General features: G+C 40.8%; 3 protein-coding genes across 3 annotated transcripts; 1 reads left to right on the top strand and 2 right to left on the bottom strand.

The window, feature by feature from the left end:
• Positions 1–2085: 2085 nt before the first annotated feature.
• On the bottom strand, positions 2086–4070 carry pts (6-pyruvoyltetrahydropterin synthase). The gene is made up of 6 exons (XM_042706395.1): positions 3826–4070; positions 3224–3303; positions 3098–3120; positions 2845–2901; positions 2639–2709; positions 2086–2522 (listed from the first exon to the last, which is right to left on the bottom strand). The coding sequence occupies exons 1-6, from the start codon at positions 3918–3920 to the stop codon at positions 2399–2401; spliced, it is 450 nt and encodes a 149-aa protein (XP_042562329.1). The 5' UTR covers positions 3921–4070; the 3' UTR covers positions 2086–2398.
• A 130-nt stretch (positions 4071–4200) lies between these two features.
• On the top strand, positions 4201–7366 carry rcvrnb (recoverin b). Its single transcript, XM_042706394.1, has 4 exons — positions 4201–4508; positions 4691–5131; positions 5441–5552; positions 6733–7366. The coding sequence occupies exons 2-4, from the start codon at positions 4751–4753 to the stop codon at positions 6849–6851; spliced, it is 612 nt and encodes a 203-aa protein (XP_042562328.1). The 5' UTR covers positions 4201–4508; positions 4691–4750; the 3' UTR covers positions 6852–7366.
• Positions 7367–9120: 1754 nt separating this feature from the next.
• Positions 9121–16416, bottom strand: LOC122131735 (glucagon-like peptide 2 receptor). The gene is made up of 11 exons (XM_042706393.1): positions 15936–16416; positions 13097–13202; positions 12845–12949; positions 12549–12670; positions 12161–12267; positions 11622–11778; positions 10941–11100; positions 10648–10708; positions 10149–10215; positions 9385–9473; positions 9121–9289 (listed from the first exon to the last, which is right to left on the bottom strand). Exons 1-11 carry the CDS (start codon positions 15996–15998, stop codon positions 9121–9123), a joined length of 1206 nt encoding a protein of 401 aa, XP_042562327.1. The 5' UTR covers positions 15999–16416.
• Positions 16417–20000: the final 3584 nt, after the last annotated feature.

Below are 20000 nucleotides of genomic sequence, written 5' to 3'. Positions count from 1 at the left end.
GAGGTCAACAGGCATATTGATTTATATCAAATTAATGTGTTGATACAAGTGCCAGTGTTGAAACTTGTCCAAGGGTTGATTTATGTGCGCTGTTCGCACTGACAAACAGCAGCCAAGGAAATTAAACCGACTGTAAATGCATGCTTTATATCCCGGCCCTATTCATGAGGTTTACAAAGCCTTGGTAACAGGTTTTTGTATTAGGGGATAAAAAGATGGATGCTGATGGTGCTTTATTGCAAGAGGGCCTGAAGGCTGGACAGCTGCAGTCCTACATGCGAAGAATGCGCTTCCTGGAACGCTGCCCTTTTCCTCTGAAGAATGGGCCTTTTGTTTTGGGGGGCGCAGCGCACATTAAAAGATAACCAGCATGTATCTGGACAGCTATCAGCATCTTGTTCACTCCTGTCTCCAAAAAAAGATTTTTCCCACCAGGAGAAAAAAAAAAAGAAAATGTCTCTGATATTCTCGTGGCAGTGTAGCGGCGGTGACACACTGACTGGAGATCAGCTGGCACAGGGGCTTCGTGAAAGGTGACGTCAACCCCATGAATTGAGGGGCTTGCGACGAAGACATACACACTGGACACTGGACACATGAGAACACACAGGGAAGGCAAGCCCCTGCTTGCCACGCTTTCATCATAACATTAACCTGATTATCATTTTAGGAAAGCATTATCCAAGTATTTTTCACGAGGGGATAGACTAATGACAGGTTCTTACCCCATGATTGATATCATTTCACTCCTTTCGATTCTGCACGTAATTGCCGGTCTCTGTATTAAAGGGCGAGACATGTGATGTCATCTTCACTGAGCACTATGAGGGTCTATGGGTTCGCTGGAGTAGTGGTGACCCATGCTAGTGGAATTTGAGTGATTAAAGGACTGTGTGGGCACATCCTTGTGTCTCTGCACAAAGCTTTGTCCCCTCCGCATGCATGAGTTACGACTTCAGATACGCCTTAGGAACTTATGGGACAGTTTAAATCGTGGCCGTTCCATCTAAATGTTGCAGTTTCACTGCAGGAACTGTTGATAACCTACTGATAACAATTATTGAATTCATAATGTATCGATAATCTGAATAGTAGCCTCTAGTCAAAGATTGTGTTGTAACCCTAATGTCATTAGGCATTTTAAACATGAATGTTCAACTGAGGGATATTGAAGTTGTGTGCCTTTCACAAATCAGTCCAGATATCATAAAATCATTATAAAACACCATTATCTGGCCTCAAACACCATATCAAATACATCCATGAATCTCTTTACATTGTCTATATATTTTTTCCAGCAGAGAATGTAATATGAAATCATTCACAAATACATTACATAATACTTGGATGGCAAAATAATATACTTTCACATCTGTGAACTGTCTGTTCAATTTTAAAGGGAGTTCCAGGGCTCATAGGCGAGGTATTTTACAGACATAAAGATTTACTGACTTGATGTATGTAATCCTTATGTTTGAAAGGATGATGCATCTTCAGACATTTGTTATTTTTTCTGCATGCTACCCCCACAAAAGCACAGGCCTCAGACACAGCTATCGCAATAAATCACAACGGGCCGTTAGGGTTAGGGTTGTGTTCAATTTCTAAAACTAGAGCCATACACATACACTCACTCAACCACAATATAAATGATGAGATATGTCAGCAGATTGGTGATGAGGGACACGTTAAGTACTGTTGTAGACTTTAGCAACTATAAAACATAAGATTCAGTTATACACATTCAAAGTTTTAAAAAATCTCCCTGAAATAAGGCACAGAATTGCAATTGATGTAAAAAATAACATTAACATTAATACACACAGCCCTATATTCGCTTAAGCATACTCAAGTTAATTTTGGTCTGAGCATCATTAGGAAACCAAAACTCCTATAGCACCCTCTTGTGTCCCAAAGGAGATTTTTCCATTTGCAACATATAAGGATCACAATTAAACCATAAGCATCGAGTATCGTTTTCCAATTTCACTAACTTTATTTTGTTTTAGTTCTCTAAAAAGCTCTGGGAAAGTACAAGCACTTTTAATTAGCTGTGGGGATTGGAGAGTTGTTGGAGAGGGGGGGGGGGGGGGGGGGATAATCTCACACAGGGTAATATAATCCCTCTTGTTCAAAAGGATCAATCTGAACACACTGGTCCTTGACCAGGCGGTATACCTGAAGGTTTACACTAATCCAACCCAGCCCTGGCTGCTGGGGACTCCGCCACACAGGGCACTCAGCGCTGCAGTTCAGCCTTGTAGCAGGGAGACGGAGGTCCTCGTGTGCAGACATTGGGTGTTCTCAATGACCGAGGGATGGGTGGAGGAGAGTTGAGGTGGCACACACACACACACACACACACACACACACACACACACACACACGTGTGCGTGGTCTATTCGCCGCGGTACACAACTATGTTTTTGTCCGTCTCGTGCATCTTGATCTCGTAGAGGAGGTTGGGTGGCAGAAGCTTTACCAAACTATCCCAGATGTACACCGCCAAATTTTCTGTGGTGCTGCAAGATGGGGTAACAAAGGTTTACAAAACATTGCATGAATATATATGTATATTTATAAATAAAAATACATAGTATAACAATGACCAGTTTCAAGGTGTTTGAATGACTCTCACCTGACTACATCAACAAAGTAAGGCACATCTTTGTCCAAGTTCTTATGATCAAGAGGGATCATTATGGCCTCCTATATACCAAAGTGTAGGGGTGAAATTGGACATTTACATCCATGCATATACGCATTACAAAAGGAATGTTACTTGTAAATAGGCGTATGGTAACGTAACTTGATAAGTGAGTGCCTTTGTGATTATGGTCTTACCTCAATATACTGCTTAAGGTCTGTTAGATTCATCACCATCCCTGTTCTTCTGTCAATCTGTTCAGATGTACATCCCAAAATTAGATCTTTCATTGATGTATCATAATTCATACATGTAAAGGGTTTGCTATCTGTGAATGCAACCAACATTCACTGTTTCTACTAAGTTAACAAAATTAAAAAGGTAATCTCACATTCAGATATCCTTTAAGTATTACTGTGGGGAAAAAAAACTGACTGTTATTTGACCTACCTTTCCACGCACAGTCACCTCCACTGCAATAAACAAAAAAAAGTTTAGAGGCAGCAGTCATTCCAATTGTCTTTTTTTTTCTTTTGGAAGAGCTACTAATCGACTACCCTTACATTCATGTCTTACCTTTGTAGTTGTGGCCATGACCATTGGGGTTGTTGCATTTCCCAAACACCTTCTTGTTCTCTTCGTCACTCAGTGCCTTGCTGTTGGACAAGCAAGAGATACATTTTTATTAAGAATGCACTTAATCAAGCAAGACATTCATTTTTATTGAAAATTCACCGAATCACACAAGAGATACATTTGTATTAAGAATGCACCTAATATAACAGTTTCATTGCTTGTGACAATTCAGTTTTATTTATGTATTTCAGTAACTACATTTCCCAGAATACTGCGCGACTGACGCAACAGGTTAAATACTTCCTACTCTGGCGCGCTATAAAGACATTGTGCTAACATTTTCCTCGAAAGCAAAACAAGCACAGAGACATTTATGCCTGGTTCGTGGAAACCTGATATAGCTATAATGCATCCAACAATTATTTTCAATGTTGTTTAAGGCGGGTATTAAGGGTGCTACCATGTATCTACAAACAAGATCAGCATCTTTTTCGCAAACGTTAGATTATGTGCAGTAGCCTAAACACATCGCTAACAAGTCAAATGTACACATTCGGCCGTAGGCATCAGAGGTGCATCGATGGCGATAATTTTCCCATTACCTGTGCAAGCGATGGCAAGCGCTGAAACTCTGTACGCGAGTGATGTAGCCAATACGCTCTGTTATAGTTTCTGCGTTAATTGAATACCCTTCCATAATAACTTCCGGCGGCTACAGTAGCTATGATCTGTATGAATCGTTACGTTTCTTCTGTGAAACTCTTGCGAAGCAATGGGAGAAATATAAGGGACTCAAAACCATATCGGTAACCTCTGCTCAATTCCAGCTGCGATGCAATTGGTAGACGGCATGGGCGGTTTGAACCCGGCTACAGGTCGTACGTAATCATGTGCAAAGCAACCAATCCATTAACATCACATAATACCTTGACTAATTGTCAACAGTATAGGCTACTATAGATGCCACTGAATGGATTGTGAGTCCTGTATTTCATTTTTGGCATTTTTAGGCAACCATGCAATTCAAATTATTCAATCCATTCCTCATGCTGTGTACTCTGTCAGGCACTGGCTTGCCGGATACGTAGAAATCTGGATAATAAGGTTTAATGGTTATAAATAACTTTTTTCTGAGAATGTCATGGTTCTTAAGGGAAACATACTGGCCAACATATTGTCAACAAAAAATCACTTAGGCCTATACCACAATGTGATCCCTTGTGGCAATTCCATTAGATTGAATTAAGTGAGATCACTGTTGGTCCCCTGCTGTCCGCTAAGCCAGGTAAGTCCATCTATGTTGGGATATAAGTGCTTTTGATATATCGTGGTCATTGACATGAGAAATATCCAGCAGTGTAGTCCCATTAAATCACAGACCGACATATGACCAGCCTCTAATCCAAAACAGGGTATAAATATTCAGGCATTTAAGCAGAGCACCCTGCTTTTACTCTGTCCACTTAGGCACGGCTCAGAGGGTATCATCATCAGTCTCCAGTCACACACCCACACACACATCAAAGCATGGGCAACAGCAAGAGTTGTGCTCTCTCAAAAGAGGTGCTGGAGGATCTGAAGCTGAACACCAGGTACACCGAGGAGCAGCTCTACACCTGGTACCAGACCTTTCTGAAAGAGTGCCCCACGGGCCGCATCAGCCAGCAGCAGTTCGAGAACATCTACGCCACCTTCTTCCCTGACGCCGACCCCAAGGCGTATGCCCAGCACGTCTTCCGCAGCTTCGACCAGGACAGCGACGGGACACTGGACTTCAAGGAATATATAGTGGCTCTGCATCTTACCTCGTCGGGCAAGACCATGGAGAAGCTGGAGTGGGCCTTCGCTCTGTATGACTTAGACCGCAACGGCAGCATCACCAAGAATGAGATCCAGGAGATTGTCAGGGTAGGATGGAAAGTGGTTTAAATGTATTGATGATGATGATGATGATGATGATGATGATGATGATGATGGTGAAGGTAATGGTGATGATGATGATGATGATGATGAAGATAGTTGAATGTTGCTTGTTCATATGGCTAAGGGTGTTTACGTTTCTAATGATGTTGAGAGGCTTATTTTACTCAAATGGAGAACTTGGGTTTTCATACCTTGTTCTTCTTTCCCCATTGCTGCTGTCATGCAGTCCTTGTGACGTTTGCTTTTTTGCATTACTAAGTTTACTATGGTTGCTTTCTATTCATTTTGTGGCAGTCAATATTTCGTATGATCTCCGAAGAAGACCAGAAAATTCTCCCCGAGGATGAAAATACCCCTGAAAAGAGAGCAGATAAAATCTGGTTCTTCTTCGGGAAGAAAGAAAATGGTAAGATTAATTTATGTACAATACTGGCCTATCAGGAGAATTTCAAATTACATCACTATTATAATTTTAGCATACGTTTCTTGGATTTGATGCAGCAATCAGTCTTAATTCAGTCTTTAGACGGTCTTTATAGACACAGTAATGAAGTACACAGGAAGTTTAGACAACAAACAACAAATATTTTTGAAGTAAAGCCACATATACTGTAATTAAAGTCTGATTAAAGTCTGACAATTATATACTGTTTAAGTTTCCCCAACGGCCTTTTAATGTAAACGAACAAGTCTTTTCATGCAAATAACTGACAACCTTATGTTTTTCTGTATGATAATTAAGTTTCTGTGTCCTTTTGCCTGAGATGGTTCTCAATGGCCAAACCCCATTTCCACACTACAATTGGTTGCTGTTACTTGCACCTCTGTTAATTTCCTTACACCAGGTGCTATGGCAGTACTAGGACGTAGATCTTTCAATTGTTAAAGGAAAACATCAGGATGTTTTAACCTGGGCCCTATTTTTACATCTTTTTGTGTCCAACTTGTTACTAGGGACAAAAACAATTGAAATCGATCCAGCTATAACTGGTAACCGCAAAACATCTAAACTATGTAATCCCATGGGGCATGCATCCGCGTCAAGATAAACCGCTGACTGTAGAAGCAGCCATTTTCTACAGTTTCTTTACAGTAATTGAGGTACACAGACACAGGTCTATCTCTGTAGGGATCCTTTTCATGTTGTTAGACACGTATAATAACATTATGAGCCTGTCAGTGATGAAACCAAGCGGTTTACTTTGACACATATGCTTGCCCCGTGGCATTACATTTGCATTTACATTACCGGTTATAGCTTTCTATCTCAATACTGGACTGATTTATAGCTTTCTATCTCAATACTGGACTGATTTCGATCGTTAATTGCCCTTAATAAGAGTTTGCATAATAAGATTGCCACTGGGGAGATTCTGATGACCATATGTATGGTATGGTCGCAGCAGATATTTTGCCATGTTTCTCATGTTCTCGGGCAGAATGTACTATAATTCCTTACACTATCTTATGTCAAACCATCTGTTCTTTGGTTACTATGAACAGATGTCTGCCTGACATCTCACCCATTTCCAAATGTAAAACTCTGATTGTTTGTATTTTTTGTTGTTGTTGTTTTTCATTTGCAGATAAGTTAACAGAAGGCGAGTTCATTCAAGGGATCATGGACAACAAGAACATCCTGAGGCTGATCCAGTTCGACGAGCCCCAAAAAGTCCAAGAGAGGCTAAAAGAAAAGAAGCAGTAGAGTTTCATCTGAACACATCACATTTGAGGAGACAAATGGCGAAACCACTGACAGAAGTATTTTATTTATTATATATTTTATTTTCAAACAATAGACAGCTTTTTTTCTTCAGGTTGTAAACTTTCATGATTTTCTGTAACTCCCCTTTTGAATGATAATGATGGTAATGATCTTTATAGTTCAAGCATGCATTGTACTGAAAGTGATATAGAGGTCTGTTTCTGTGATTAAAACATGTCATGCACTTTACAACAATGATAAACAGTATATTCTTAAACAGTTGTAAAACAGCTCTTTCAAAATGTTTATCATTTCTGTACAATTGCCATACTCATTAGCATTCTTAGTCATAAGCATTTATAGCATACTTATATTCATATGAATATTCCATTCTTTAATTTTTTTGCATACAAGAACATTAATTATTTTTCACAGAGCACATATCCACGATACAAATGCTTCCAATATCCCAACGCATATTATTCTTCACAATAAACTCTTTTGTATCCAGGTTACACAATATACTGTTGTAATACTATATCACGTCTGTACACAGATCAATATAAAAAACCTATACATCTCATGATCAGTGTGGCACTGATCACTTATACAGTAATTCCTTCTTAAATGAACAACACTGACTATCCATGGCAGTTGCAAGCCCCATATGCTTATCATTGAATGGGGGTCTGTCGTTGTTTTACTGGTAATAATACTGAACAATAGTTGCAAGAGTACATTTACATCTGAGGCAGCAACATTATATATGGTTATCTTGTACAAGAGTGACTTATTACGTACATCAAAAAAAATGTCATTACAAGGGTCATTACAACACAGGTCAAAGGTCAGCTAGGGACAATCTCGTCTATCTAACAGGTATGGCTACGACTTTCAGGATGGCAATCCACAGTTTTAAGTCTTAGAGTATTAAGTGCACATAAATGCACAAAAACAGATTTCACAAAAAAGCAGGCGAGGAAGCATTTATCAAGCAAGCTAGCAGATCCATGATTCATTCTGTTCATTTTAACTCTATGGTACTATCAAAGGGATGATGATCTGTCAAAGAATGAAATTAACCTTGAAATGCCTAACATCATTGATCAGCCCCACATTTCTGAGAGTGTCTCATTTATCATTTATAGATCTCATTTATGACCCTTATTCCTGTATATACAGTAGATATGTGAACATAGAACATATGTATATTCAGCACTTTGCCAGCACACTGGGAACTGTACAGATTTACATTGGTGATAGACACTATACAATTTCAAATAATCAACCAATTCCGAACCTTTATACAACCATTAATCATTTAGTCAGTCATAGGCAATATGGAGGGCTTTCACGACGTCAGTTAAAACTCACTCTCCTCCAGGATCTCCTCCATGGTCTCCCCGTGCGTCATCTCTCCATCGCTGCTCGAGAGGCTCCTCCGCGGGTAGAACTCCAGGGCCGTGGCCCGTCCGGCCCACGGGTTGTTCCTCCCGGACTGCGCCGGCACCTGTAGGAGGTGGGTGTACGTTTGGGCGCCGCCCTCCTGGTAGGTCTCGCTGTGGTCTGCAGAGGACTGGCCCACCGCGGGCCTCTGGGAGCACTTCCACAGGTATTTGGGGTGGATGCCCTGAAAGCAGTTGCGCATGTCCACGTCCACTTGCTGGGCGCAGGCAAACACCTGCCACCTCTTCTTCAGCTCTGCCCTCACCTATGGGACAAAAAAAGATGTGACACACTTAGCTTATCTTCAGTGCATCATGTCTGTATGTAGGCCAAGGCATTACATTTAAAGGTAGCACAACATCTAGGCAAAAAAGGGGTGACACTCTTAGCTTATCTACAGGGCATCGTGTTTCGTGCACCATCCATGTAGGCTAAGGCATTACAACAAAAAGATACTGGAGGAAGATTAATGTGTATTGATTGCAAAGACAGACCTCCAGCAATAAGTCATTTTGGATAAGTGAGACAACAAAGTACTCCATCACACGGACAGGTTGATTATGAGCCATTGTTTTTAATATTACATTAGGGTAATTTGTCCTTTCGTATCTCTTTATATGACAAGCAGATGAACAACCTCACCTCTCCATTTAGAAAACAGTAGAGGACAGCCACCACAAAGCCCTAAGAGGAGGACAAAGATAGCATGATGTTGAAACGGAAAAAGCTAACCCTGACTGTACTCACAGGTAGAATACGATCCTCCATGAATTGAACTCAGCCACTAATGTGCATATTTATTTATCGTTTCAGAAGTGGCATGTCATCTTTGGCCTGTCTTTGGCCTTCCTACCTGAGAAGAGCTGAGAACCATGTTGATGAAGTTGCGAATGTAACGTTGTCTCATGTCCATGTAGTCATCTGTGACAAGGTTGAAGACTACCTCATGGATCCCTAACAGTGGGATCAGTACAAGAGTTGCTCTGGCTAAGCTGAGGAACCATGTGAAAGCATGTCAAAATAGGTTTCATCCATACATTCATAAGTACATATATACAGTGCTGTATGCGTTGAGATGTGGCCATACCTGTATCTGTAGTCAGTAAATTGCGACTGGTCCGCTTTCAACTTTGACAGCAGGAGTTTCAGAATTTTCAGGAAAATGCAAAAAATCACCTAGGGCAAAATGTTGCAAGACAATTTAATATTCAGTATGCTGTGCTCATTCAATTTTTTAAAGCACTTAGTGAAATGCATTCCTAATCATGAACTCAGAAGACTGCTGCAGATGTTTCAGTACTCTGGAGGTGGCACCAGGTTAGTCAGCCCAGAAAATCATGACAAATTTCAGCATGCAACACTTTTTTTTTTTTCATGCAGTGGCGATGCAGAGTTTTCTGTGTTCTTGTGATTTTCGGATTCTCCGCAGACATTAGAGCCGTTTAACTGGACAGGCTCATGATAGTGTGTAACTAATCCTGTACAGCATCACGTGTAGCAAGATAACAAGGGGCAGGAACTGTGAAATCACTGGCATTCCAAAAACTAGGTCATACATGTACTGTCATATCTTACAGTGGCAAAAGGCATTGCGGCATTTATAACATGCAGATTTATTGGACAGGCCAATGTTCTTTGTAGATATTTCTAATAGGTGCTGAGGTATCGCTGTGGTTAAAGCATGTGGTAGTTATATAATAAGTAAAAGGTTTATGATTTCTTACAGATTTCATTTTGTGCTGTTGGTAAGACACAGCTTATTGGGGATGGTGTTTGGCAGCATAAAGGATGAAATGACACAGGGACATGGGACATGGGATGCAGAATTGGGATGAAATGGTTTCAACTCACCACTACGGCTAGTGCTATAGGTCCCTTTATTATCCACCAGATCAGCTTGTTACTGTTAACCCAGCAGCTTCAAAAGGAAAGACCACATGAATTACAATAAATCACGACACATATGCTTTTAAACAACCCCCTCCAGCATAGGCTACCGTACGTTTTCTGTTAAGGTTGTCTCCGCTGTTGTTGTCCATCACCGTATGATGTCAAGGCCTCCACTAATATTTCATAACCAGTGTAAATGTGTCGGGTCCCTCAGCCTAAACAGAGACACCCATGACCGATGGGTGTTATAGGGGCTCTGTGTAGTGTGAAGTACAGTACAGTACATGTGAAGTGAAGTATGCACTAGTTTGCTCTATTGCTTTGTATACTATTCACAGGGGTCAGTGCTTATACAAACTCCTCATGTACAGCACAGCGAGGTGTTGGTGTGAAAAGTTCTTCCGTGAGATTATGAATTCCACACAAGTAGCATGCAGCAGAATTACAGCAAAGTTCTTACTGTATGTTTTCATAGTGTGCTTTTACTGCAATCCATGGCAATATGAAGCCCATAGGAGTGCCTACAACAAAAACATAAAGACATGCTGTCAGGCTTTGATCTATGGCAAGGAGTTAGAAAAACATGTGATGAAATCACATACAGAAAGCTAGAATTTTAATCATCTTCAACCGCCAGAAAAAATATACAGTGGTCTGCGTTGAAAAACTAGAAACTGCAGGGACCGCCCTGGAACACCTACCCCATCCAATGAGCATGTATCGTTTCAGCAGGGACCGCCCTGGAACACCTACCCCATCCAATGAGCATGTATCGTTTCAGCAGCCTCCGCTTTGTCAGCACAGCGGTGAAGAGTAGAGTGTGGAGAAATATCGCCTCCACCAACAGCCAGAAGAAATTACACCCAACAAAATACTCCATGGACACTCGGGACGCCTTGCAGATCACAGCGATCTAAGGGGGTGTCAATCATTTGAATTCAGAGACTTCAGCTTTAAAACATGGTCACTCTGGGTTTTACATAGCCCTTGTTAAAGTTCAAATGTATTAGCCTAACATTGAGATACCCTTTAGATAATACTACTGATCTCGATAATTAGGCTAAGGGTTGCAGATGTACAGTGTCCAGTACTCTGTTGCACATTAAGAGTGGTGTCTTACATTATACTTTATGATGTAAGAAATTACAGTACAAGGGCTATAAAAAAGCTCAAAAATCATGTGAAGTAAATGTAAGAATCCAAGACTAGTCTTACAGATCATGTTTTGTACAAGTTACAGATCCCCATCCCCATCCCCATCCCATGTCCCATAAGGTGATATTTTGTGTCTTGTGCGCACAAGATCATAATTGGTTCCCACAAGATAATATACTTGTGCATGCAAGATAATTAAATATCATCTTTCTGGGACTTTAAGGGTCTCTGTAACAAATGAACAAATTACAGTAGACATTTGCAGTACAGTTACAGTACCGTTGAGTTTGAGTAGGTGTTCCACCCCATTTCATCACTGGGAAAATTGGAAGCCATTGCTGTTGACACGATTGTGTGCGTGATCGTTGCCATGGCCCTCAATATGAATGACACAAAGAGATTCAAGTGGATGTAATTCCGTGTACAGTGAAGCTTCCTGTGAAAAAAGGTGAGGTGAAGTCTTTCATATCTGAAGTAAAGTTGATGAGATTAATGGATGACATCACTGAGAACAGAATGGGATTTGATTAAGATCACTAATGATACAGTGGAATCCAATAAGCTGGCCTTGTAAAGTTTTTAAATTAGTGATAAATGCACAATGAATGTATTCCTTCTCTGTGCAACACTCACTCTCAGTAAATCATATCTGCACTGTTTAACCCTTGGCATCAATACAGCTCAAAACAGGTATATATAATTATCTATAAAAGTATCTTTGCCAGCCAGCGTACCATGGTCAGACTGGAAACTGGAGGCAGTGTTTACAATGGATGTCATGCCGCCTGAGACTGATTAGAAAGGCATTGTGCTCTTACCTCAGATTCCCCATAATGATGACAGCAATTATGAGGGAGGAGAGAGACAGTGAGTATCCGACTATGGTGGTGGTCCTCAGTATGGAATGACGGGCCAGCTCAGCATCCTGTGTGATTGGACACACTGGGTTACGCATAGGCAGGCCTCGTTAGGCAGATTACATGGATGTGCATTATTGTTTTAGATCACAGAGTTTCCAGATTCATACATTAGCAAGCAGAATGTTTTTTTTCTACTAGGAATTCCTGGTTTTGTTCTCAGATAAGGCTCAGGCTATCATCTAAAAGTGATATTTGGCATGTTGGAAGCTTGTGAAACATGTTCTGGGAGCATTTAGGGACAGCACTGGATGCCAAGCACATGTTCCGGTAGAGTCAGACAAAGCACCTCTGACTTGTAGAAGTGATGATCTTCACACTCTGTTTTCTCCCGCCACACCATGGTAGTGTTGTCCTCGGTACGCCATTTACCGTTCGGCAAACACTCCATGTGCACTTTCCTTGAACCATCTGCGAAGAGATGGAAAAAAGAATCACTTATGCAACACAGACCACACATAACATCTAATGTTTTTCAACTATATCAAGGAGTGCGAGGCCAGGCAAGCGCATTTAATGTTATTAATGCTGACCCTGAAACAGTTATGTGAGTAAATGTTTGCACTAAAGGGTTGTGAGACTAACCTGAACTGATCCAGGGCAGGTAGGAAGGACAGGGGACGGAGACATTTCCAGGGGTTGAATGTGGCCAACAGACAAACATGTCAAAAGTCCCATTGCAGAAGATTCCTAGCAAGGCAGAATTAGCTTTAATTCAGCCCTTATTAGAACATTTGATTTATTATGAGAATAGTTATGCATTAGTACTGCTGGAGTGCAAACTGTTTCACTATGGTGTGGAACTTAAAAACTTAAAAAATATCTCAGAACACTCACCAGTTTGTGTTTTTTCTGTGGCCCTTTGAGTTGATAACGAGTCATTGCATTTTTTCCAATACTCAGTTCGCAAGTTTATGAGCGTGTCAAGAGCCGAGCCCATCACCTACAGCAATGCAATGACATCAGTCACAAACACTAGAACACACAAACAAACAAACACACACACACACACACACTCTCCTCTCACGAACACATAACTTGTAGACATGTAAACAGGACTTGCATAATTTCATTTCTGGTATAATGGCTTTTCTAATTCATACGTTTACTGTGGGTAAACTTGTTTAAATTGAGCCTTCAGTAGACCAAAGTGCTGTGCAAATATAAACATAAATGAGTATGGGCAATGGATACTGATACAAAAGTACAACACACCACCCATAACGTATATCAACACATTAGCAGGCCTCTGTTGTGAAGTTACACACTGAGTGCAAAGGAAAGGAAAAGGTAAGGTTTTTATTTATAAATAAAGATGGAGAGGCGGGTAGTCTGAATGTTTACTGGCTGGCTCTTCCAGCAACTCGGTGCAGTGATCACAAAGGCAAGGTAACCTTGAACTCTAACCAAGACCATGCAGCACCTAGAAGCAACTGATTGGAAAAGCTTAGTCAGTGTGAGTACAGCAGATGAATGATGCCAGAAGCATTCACCTTATTACTGGGAGTGCTTTAATAGCTAATAATGAAACTGTAAAATGGCTCCTATGGTGGACTAAGGGCTGGTGCTGAGAGGCATAAGCGAGTGATGCAGACCCACTTCCTAAAGCCAGTTGATTAAAAAGCAGTGGCAATTTTAGATGAGCATTAATAATAATAATAGTAATGGTAGCTAGTGGTAATCTGGAATGGGACCAGAAGAAGCCGTGGTTGTTTTCAGTGACTGCTCAAAACGGAAAGAAACTACAATAGGGTTTGTCTGTCAAACATGAGGCACAGCACCGATGGTTTCGAAAGAAATAGAATTATTAGGCAAATAAATGGACAAATCTGCTGTTATTTAGTTGTTCAATGTTAATTTAATGAATATATCACAAGATGGCAGTGCACGGAAATGAAAGTAACCCTGCTGCCAAACATAGTTGATTCAAAATCCCAGTAACAAGGTTACTCTGTGGCATGGCTGACTGAATACCTCTAAATATCACAACATTCAAATGTGTGTCTTGTTTTTGTTCCATCTATCACACAGTAGAATTAACAAGTTTACAAACAACTGCGGAGCATGAAGTGGTCAGAAGTGCCAATCCTCACTCAAGTGCCATATGTGGTGCTTTGACTTCCCACAGATTAGTGTTGTTTGAAACAACAATAAATCAAGGTCCCTTTGGGGGTTTGTGTGGCAAACAGCCCTCCTGTCTGCGGTCCAAAGTCAATTGACACTGCAGCTGGAATAAAGCAGCACTGCCCATCTTAACGCAAGCTTTTTCCTCAGATCTAGCTACGTTCCCCATGACATGTTTATTGTTTAGATCAGCAGATATTTAATGTATAGATCAGATATTATGTCTATGTAATACTGTATGTCATTATATTATCATAGGTCATCTGGCTTTGTTTCAAAGAGTTTGGAGGTTTGATGATAGATGTCCTGCTCAAGACTTTTAGGGGAGCTCACTTTCGCCAGATGCCATGATAGGTGGAACAGCCCCATCTCCATTTCCTCCTATTTTATGTCAGAAGATAAATATTGAACAAATCAGATGTTCATTTGGAGTTTTACCCAGGAAGTACCTCTGTAAAGAATCAAACAAATGTCACAACCGTTTCCTGGAGCCCACTGATTTATGATAACATTGTGTCTCGCATACTGTATAGCACAACTTTCCACGAATGAAGTGTCGCTCATCTTCACAGGTATCTCTATAACCTCCTTCACAGAATGTTTTATTTTTTTACTTCTGTTACAAACGAGATCTTTGCTGTTGTAAGATTCTCCAGTGGCTCCATACCTATGGCTGCATACATTGACTTTCTTTTTATCCTTCCTAGAAAAATGTGTGATCTACAGCTGCTTTCTGTTAAACTGGATTAAGGAATGGTGAACCTGATTACCTTAAACATTATGCAACCTTTAGATATAAAACCCCATGCCAAAACCTTCAGTATACCTCAACCAAGTAAAAAATATTGGTGGGAAATTTTACTTTTTTCACAACAGAAAGGCACACCCCTCTCAGATGAAAGGCAGCAGAGAGCCCTTTCCAAGGACAAAGACAGAACAAACAGAGAAAGACATTACTAATGAGCTCTGGCAAAACAAACACAAAATGCCGCAAGGCAAACACGTGAATTTGGTAGCCACTGGCATGGTTTGACAGGATACATTTTCCACTGTAAATCACCATAGCGCTTTTTACTTTCTACAAAAGTACCAGTGTCATGAAAATCTGAAATCTACTCTTACAGTGATATTATTATATTAATAATATATTGTTCTGTCACAAAAAAAGAGCACTTTACATAAAACCAGGACTCATCATTGACAATAATTTACAGTAAGCGTCATCCGATGTTCAGTACTTCAAAATCAATAGACATACTTAGACACATTTAAGACTAGACATTTTAAAAGTGAAAAGTATGTTTATCTAAATAAGAACTAAATAACAACTCTAAGTCGAAAGAGTTGTGCATCTTTTATTTTATTTATCATTGAACAGTAACTCGAGGTCAATGTAAACAGCACATCAAGAGTGTCGTTAAGGCTGCCGCCAGTCTGAAGTGCTTCCTTGGTCGTTAATTATTTTGTACTTATGTCCCAGAACAGAACAAAATTTGACAAACAACAACTTCAAATAAAATCACAGAATCGTGAGAAAACTTGGGAAACTTACTTGTCTGTTGCTGCATAGCAGAAGCAGAAGAGAGGATAGAGTGGTTCTCCCAGTTCTAAGCATTCCTTTCTACCGGGACGACAAACCTGTGGCTACGGTTCACTGTTTACATGCACACAAGGCATAGAGAACCATCCGACTCCACTCTACATCCCTGGAACCACCTGCCCCTGTCGTGCCCACCGTAGTTTCCTTGACAACGAAGCGGAATGTGCTGACAAACATATGGTATGCTTAGGGAAGGGGGGGGAAAAGTTTGATGTCTAATTTAGGAAAAAAAGCCCAGCAGCCACCTCTAACATAAGTTCTTATTATACCAAAAATGAAAAGAATGGAGAGCAGGTCTGTAGTTTTGGTTAGAGCTGAACGGGGTCCTTGACTGTGTCAGGGACTGTGCTCTTCTCCTCCTGCCCATCTACAGAAGGGAACGCCTGGGTTACCTCACTCACTGCCTTCTCGCCTTGTCCTCCTCCCTCAGCCAATCAAGATAAAGACTACAGGCCGGCATGGTAACTTTCTGAGTGTAAGAGAAGTGAGCATCAAAAGGAAGGGCTCTCAGGTCATAAAATGTACACAACAGTTCCAAACTACAAATCAAACGACTGTTTTACGGTGGTAGTTTTTTTTCCCCACACTAGGAATTCTTTTGAATAGTAAAATGCAAACAGCGGCATCTACTTCCACAGTAATGTGATTTAAATGAGCAATAAAAGAGTAATAAATGGTATATTTATTATAAAATTAAAGTTTTATATACAAATATAGGTCAAACCAGGTCTAGAACTTCTGAGCTCAGAACTTAAATAATGTATAACGAACAAATAGTTCAATTTCAATGAATTCACCACCCTGGAATAAAGGGGAGTTTGACACTAGTATATGGTGCCTTTATTTCCAAAGTAAGATTAAGAGCATGAAACTGCCCCCATTGTACGGAGGGTAACTCAATTGCTGTGTATATTACTGCCCTGAGCAAGCCCTCCATCTCCTGCTGGATCAGTTCCCCCCACCCAACCCCAGTGACAGCCCTGAACTCTCTGTAAACTGAGTCTGCATCAACAGAGCTTTGTGCTGGCCATCATTATGTGCACACATCAAAGCAGGCTCCTCGCGTAATGCAAAAGCCCCACAGCACAAGACACAAGACCAGAATCTTTTCCATTTTAGACCGCTGAAGTAGGTTTACATGTCCAAAGGCCAGAGAGGTAGTTCTTCATGAAGTGAAGACGGTGCTGATTCAGATTACTTTCAAATGAGACAGAGAGGAAGTAAAGGGGGTTAGGGCAGAGAGGGGGTGGTGGGGGCGTAATTTGAGCAAATGGCTGTGTAACAGTATGCCATTAGCTAGGCTATATGTTCACATTAGTGAAGCATGTAGTGAGATGCAGTGCACACAGGCCTCACTAAATCATCACATTCACAGTCCTCCTGTGCCTGGAATAAGGCGTAACAGGAAGAAAAGCATCATTTGTCCAACACTCAACAAATCAACAATCTACTCATTGTTTATATACATATATCATATATATGTGTGTTGGATTCCTTTGCATTTCTGTTGTTCTGTGTACGTAGGGTACACTCCCAATTAGTCACGCCACGTACAACCTAAAGAGACCCTAAGCTTTGTACCACAGGGCAGCGGTGCAGATGAGATTTTTGAACTGGGGGGGACGCTAACATCGCCGAATCAGCTGTGCAGAGTTATTAACTGATGATTGTCGCCTTGCGTAGGGAGAGTGCTGGGGACGGATCGGGGTCACTATGAATCTGGGGGGGACATGTCCCCCCCGTCCCCAGTGCCATCTGCGCCCCTGCCACAGGGTAAGCCAAGGTTTCAAGAGGTCAAAGAAAACACCTAGTTACACGAGAGAAACCTTAGCTGAAGCCCAACCTAAATGTCAACCAGCAGTCCTGGAGCCAGGTAGGTTAAACTTTTATTTAAATCATTTTAACTATCATATCCCATATTCATATGCTGTTGTCATAATGAACAGTCCTGTCAGTTAGATTATAGCCTGATGATTTGTTTAAGAATAGCAAGGGTTTGGTACTGCACCATTAAAATTGGTAATGTATTGACTGAACACACCAATATGAGAACATCTGATTGGTCATCCGTCTTCGTGATCCAATAAAGTGCACTGGTCATGATGGTGAGAATGGCGTCCATTGTCCTCCAGTCAGACAGTAATCATATTGATGTGTTTCTATTAGGAAGTAAATGACAATTTATAGCATAAATAAAGATGCATATGAAAGAAAAAAGCATCTTTGGCCATATGTGAACCCAATGTGTATTTGTCACTGTTAAAGCTACTTAAGTTTGTTTAAATAAAATGAAAATAAATGATAATGCATGCAAATGCCACCATACTGTAGACCTCCTACGAAGTCTTGGTTCTGTTTGTTTGTATGATGTGCCTCGGGGGTATCTCAAACACGTCATCTGGAACGCAGCTAATCAAAACTGACAAACACAAAACTGATGCCAAAGAAAGGTGGTTGTGTCATACGATGACATATGACATTTTGGAGCTGTTATGCTCTGAGGGAAATGGATTACAGGTATGTGACCCTCAATCTCCTTTTGAGTAAACATTGACGTATGCATTTGTACAAACACACACACAACTTTGACAAATGGCTTTTTCTTGAGGGTTTTCTGGGGTCAGGTTCCCCAGTTTAGCCTAGCGTTGGGTATACACAGAATTCTTTTAAAATCTTAAGATCTGTTTTTTTGTTTAGCATGTTTTTAACACTAGTATTTGTGCATCGCCCAATTAACATTCTCCTCTCCAGCTATTTCATTTTGCAAGATCTGGATATCTAAACAAAATGGCTGACAATTACTCTTTTACTGCCTTAAACAAATCTAAAGTGGACATCTGGAGATTTCCCATGATCTCTCTGTGGGGTCAAGCCGCACATCTCATGACAGCAACAGATACAAATACCAGAGACCAGAGAGAGAGAAGAGAGAGAGGGGGAGCGAGAGAGAGAGAGAGAGAGAGAGAGAGAGAGAGAGAGAGAGAGAGGGAGGCAAGGAGGGAAGAGGGAAACCAATAATAGAAAAGGTGGTTGAACTGCTAGTGTTTGACTGGTAGCAGTAAAGGTCTGCAGATCTGGAATCAGTAAAGGTCTTCAGATCTGGTAGCAGTAAAGGTCTTCAGATCTGGTAGCAGTAAAGGTCTCCAGATCTGGAATCAGTAAAGGTCTTCAGATCTGGTAGCAGTAAAGGTCTTCAGATCTGGTAGCAGTAAAGGTCTGCAGATCTGGTAGCAGTAAAGGTGCTGACAAGGTGGCCCACTCCTTTTTGTTTTTTAATGGTCAGAAATCAGAACGTATGGATGCATTCTTTTACCCACCCTTCACATGAGCCGTTTATGCTACTCTATTGAATAGCGCTATGTGAAAATCAACAACCTGGGTCATACAAATGCAACATAGCCAAGCGTTTCTGACAGCCTGGCTTTCATCCAATGGCTGGGATGAGAGCAGTAAAGGTGGTCATCAAGAGGCTGTAACGACCGTCAATCAAACTGTGCAGATGTAGGGCTGTTCTGCTACGTCACAAAAAACAAACTTACACAAATTTAGCAGACATGGTCAAATCTTTTTATATCTATCATACAGCCAAAGATGTAGCCTGTATATTTTATGGCCTAAATGTTGTGCGGAATCAACTAGAGGACAAAGTATGGGTAGAATACAAATGTCAAACTATGTTTTTGGTTACCTCTCAGCACTGGTAACATGTCCCACACAGATTTACTACTCATCCCACATTTGGTCTGTGTGCATCTGGTCTCTCTACTTGGAATGCTAATGGCTAATGGTCTCATAAAATCTTTGTGTACAACCCTTCATAGTTTTAATTGCTTCATTTTCTAGATGTTGTCAGTTCATGAGGGAAGTCCAGGGCTGGAGTTAAATCCATTACACTGAAAAATTATTCCTTCGTTGTTTTTTCATTAGTGACAGTCAGAGGTGTAAAGTAACTAATTACTTTTACTCACGTTACTGTAATTGAGTAGTTTTTTTTGTGTACTTTGTAATTTTTAAGGT

The sequence above is a fragment of the Clupea harengus genome, unplaced genomic scaffold (assembly GCF_900700415.2).
Source record: "Clupea harengus unplaced genomic scaffold, Ch_v2.0.2, whole genome shotgun sequence".
Taxonomy (NCBI): domain Eukaryota; kingdom Metazoa; phylum Chordata; class Actinopteri; order Clupeiformes; family Clupeidae; genus Clupea; species Clupea harengus.
The sequence above is the reverse complement of the archived record's forward strand: the minus strand, read 5'-3'. Positions and strand labels throughout refer to the sequence as shown.

Coding starts and splice junctions, on each gene's coding strand:
- LOC122131735 (XM_042706393.1), bottom strand. CDS start 15,998: ATGCTTAGAACTGGGAGAACCACTCTATCCTCTCTTCTGCTTCTGCTA. Junction 12,268..12,548: donor ATCACTTCTACAAGTCAGAG/GTGCTTTGTCTG, acceptor CCAATCACACAG/GATGCTGAGCTGGCCCGTCA. Junction 11,779..12,160: donor ATCATTATGGGGAATCTGAG/GTAAGAGCACAA, acceptor CTTTTTTCACAG/GAAGCTTCACTGTACACGGA.
- pts (XM_042706395.1), bottom strand. CDS start 3,920: ATGGAAGGGTATTCAATTAACGCAGAAACTATAACAGAGCGTATTGGC. Junction 2,902..3,097: donor AGGTGACTGTGCGTGGAAAG/GTAGGTCAAATA, acceptor ACATCTGAACAG/ATTGACAGAAGAACAGGGAT. Junction 2,710..2,844: donor ACCTTAAGCAGTATATTGAG/GTAAGACCATAA, acceptor TTTGGTATATAG/GAGGCCATAATGATCCCTCT.
- rcvrnb (XM_042706394.1), top strand. CDS start 4,751: ATGGGCAACAGCAAGAGTTGTGCTCTCTCAAAAGAGGTGCTGGAGGAT. Junction 5,132..5,440: donor AGATCCAGGAGATTGTCAGG/GTAGGATGGAAA, acceptor ATTTTGTGGCAG/TCAATATTTCGTATGATCTC. Junction 5,553..6,732: donor CTTCGGGAAGAAAGAAAATG/GTAAGATTAATT, acceptor TTTCATTTGCAG/ATAAGTTAACAGAAGGCGAG.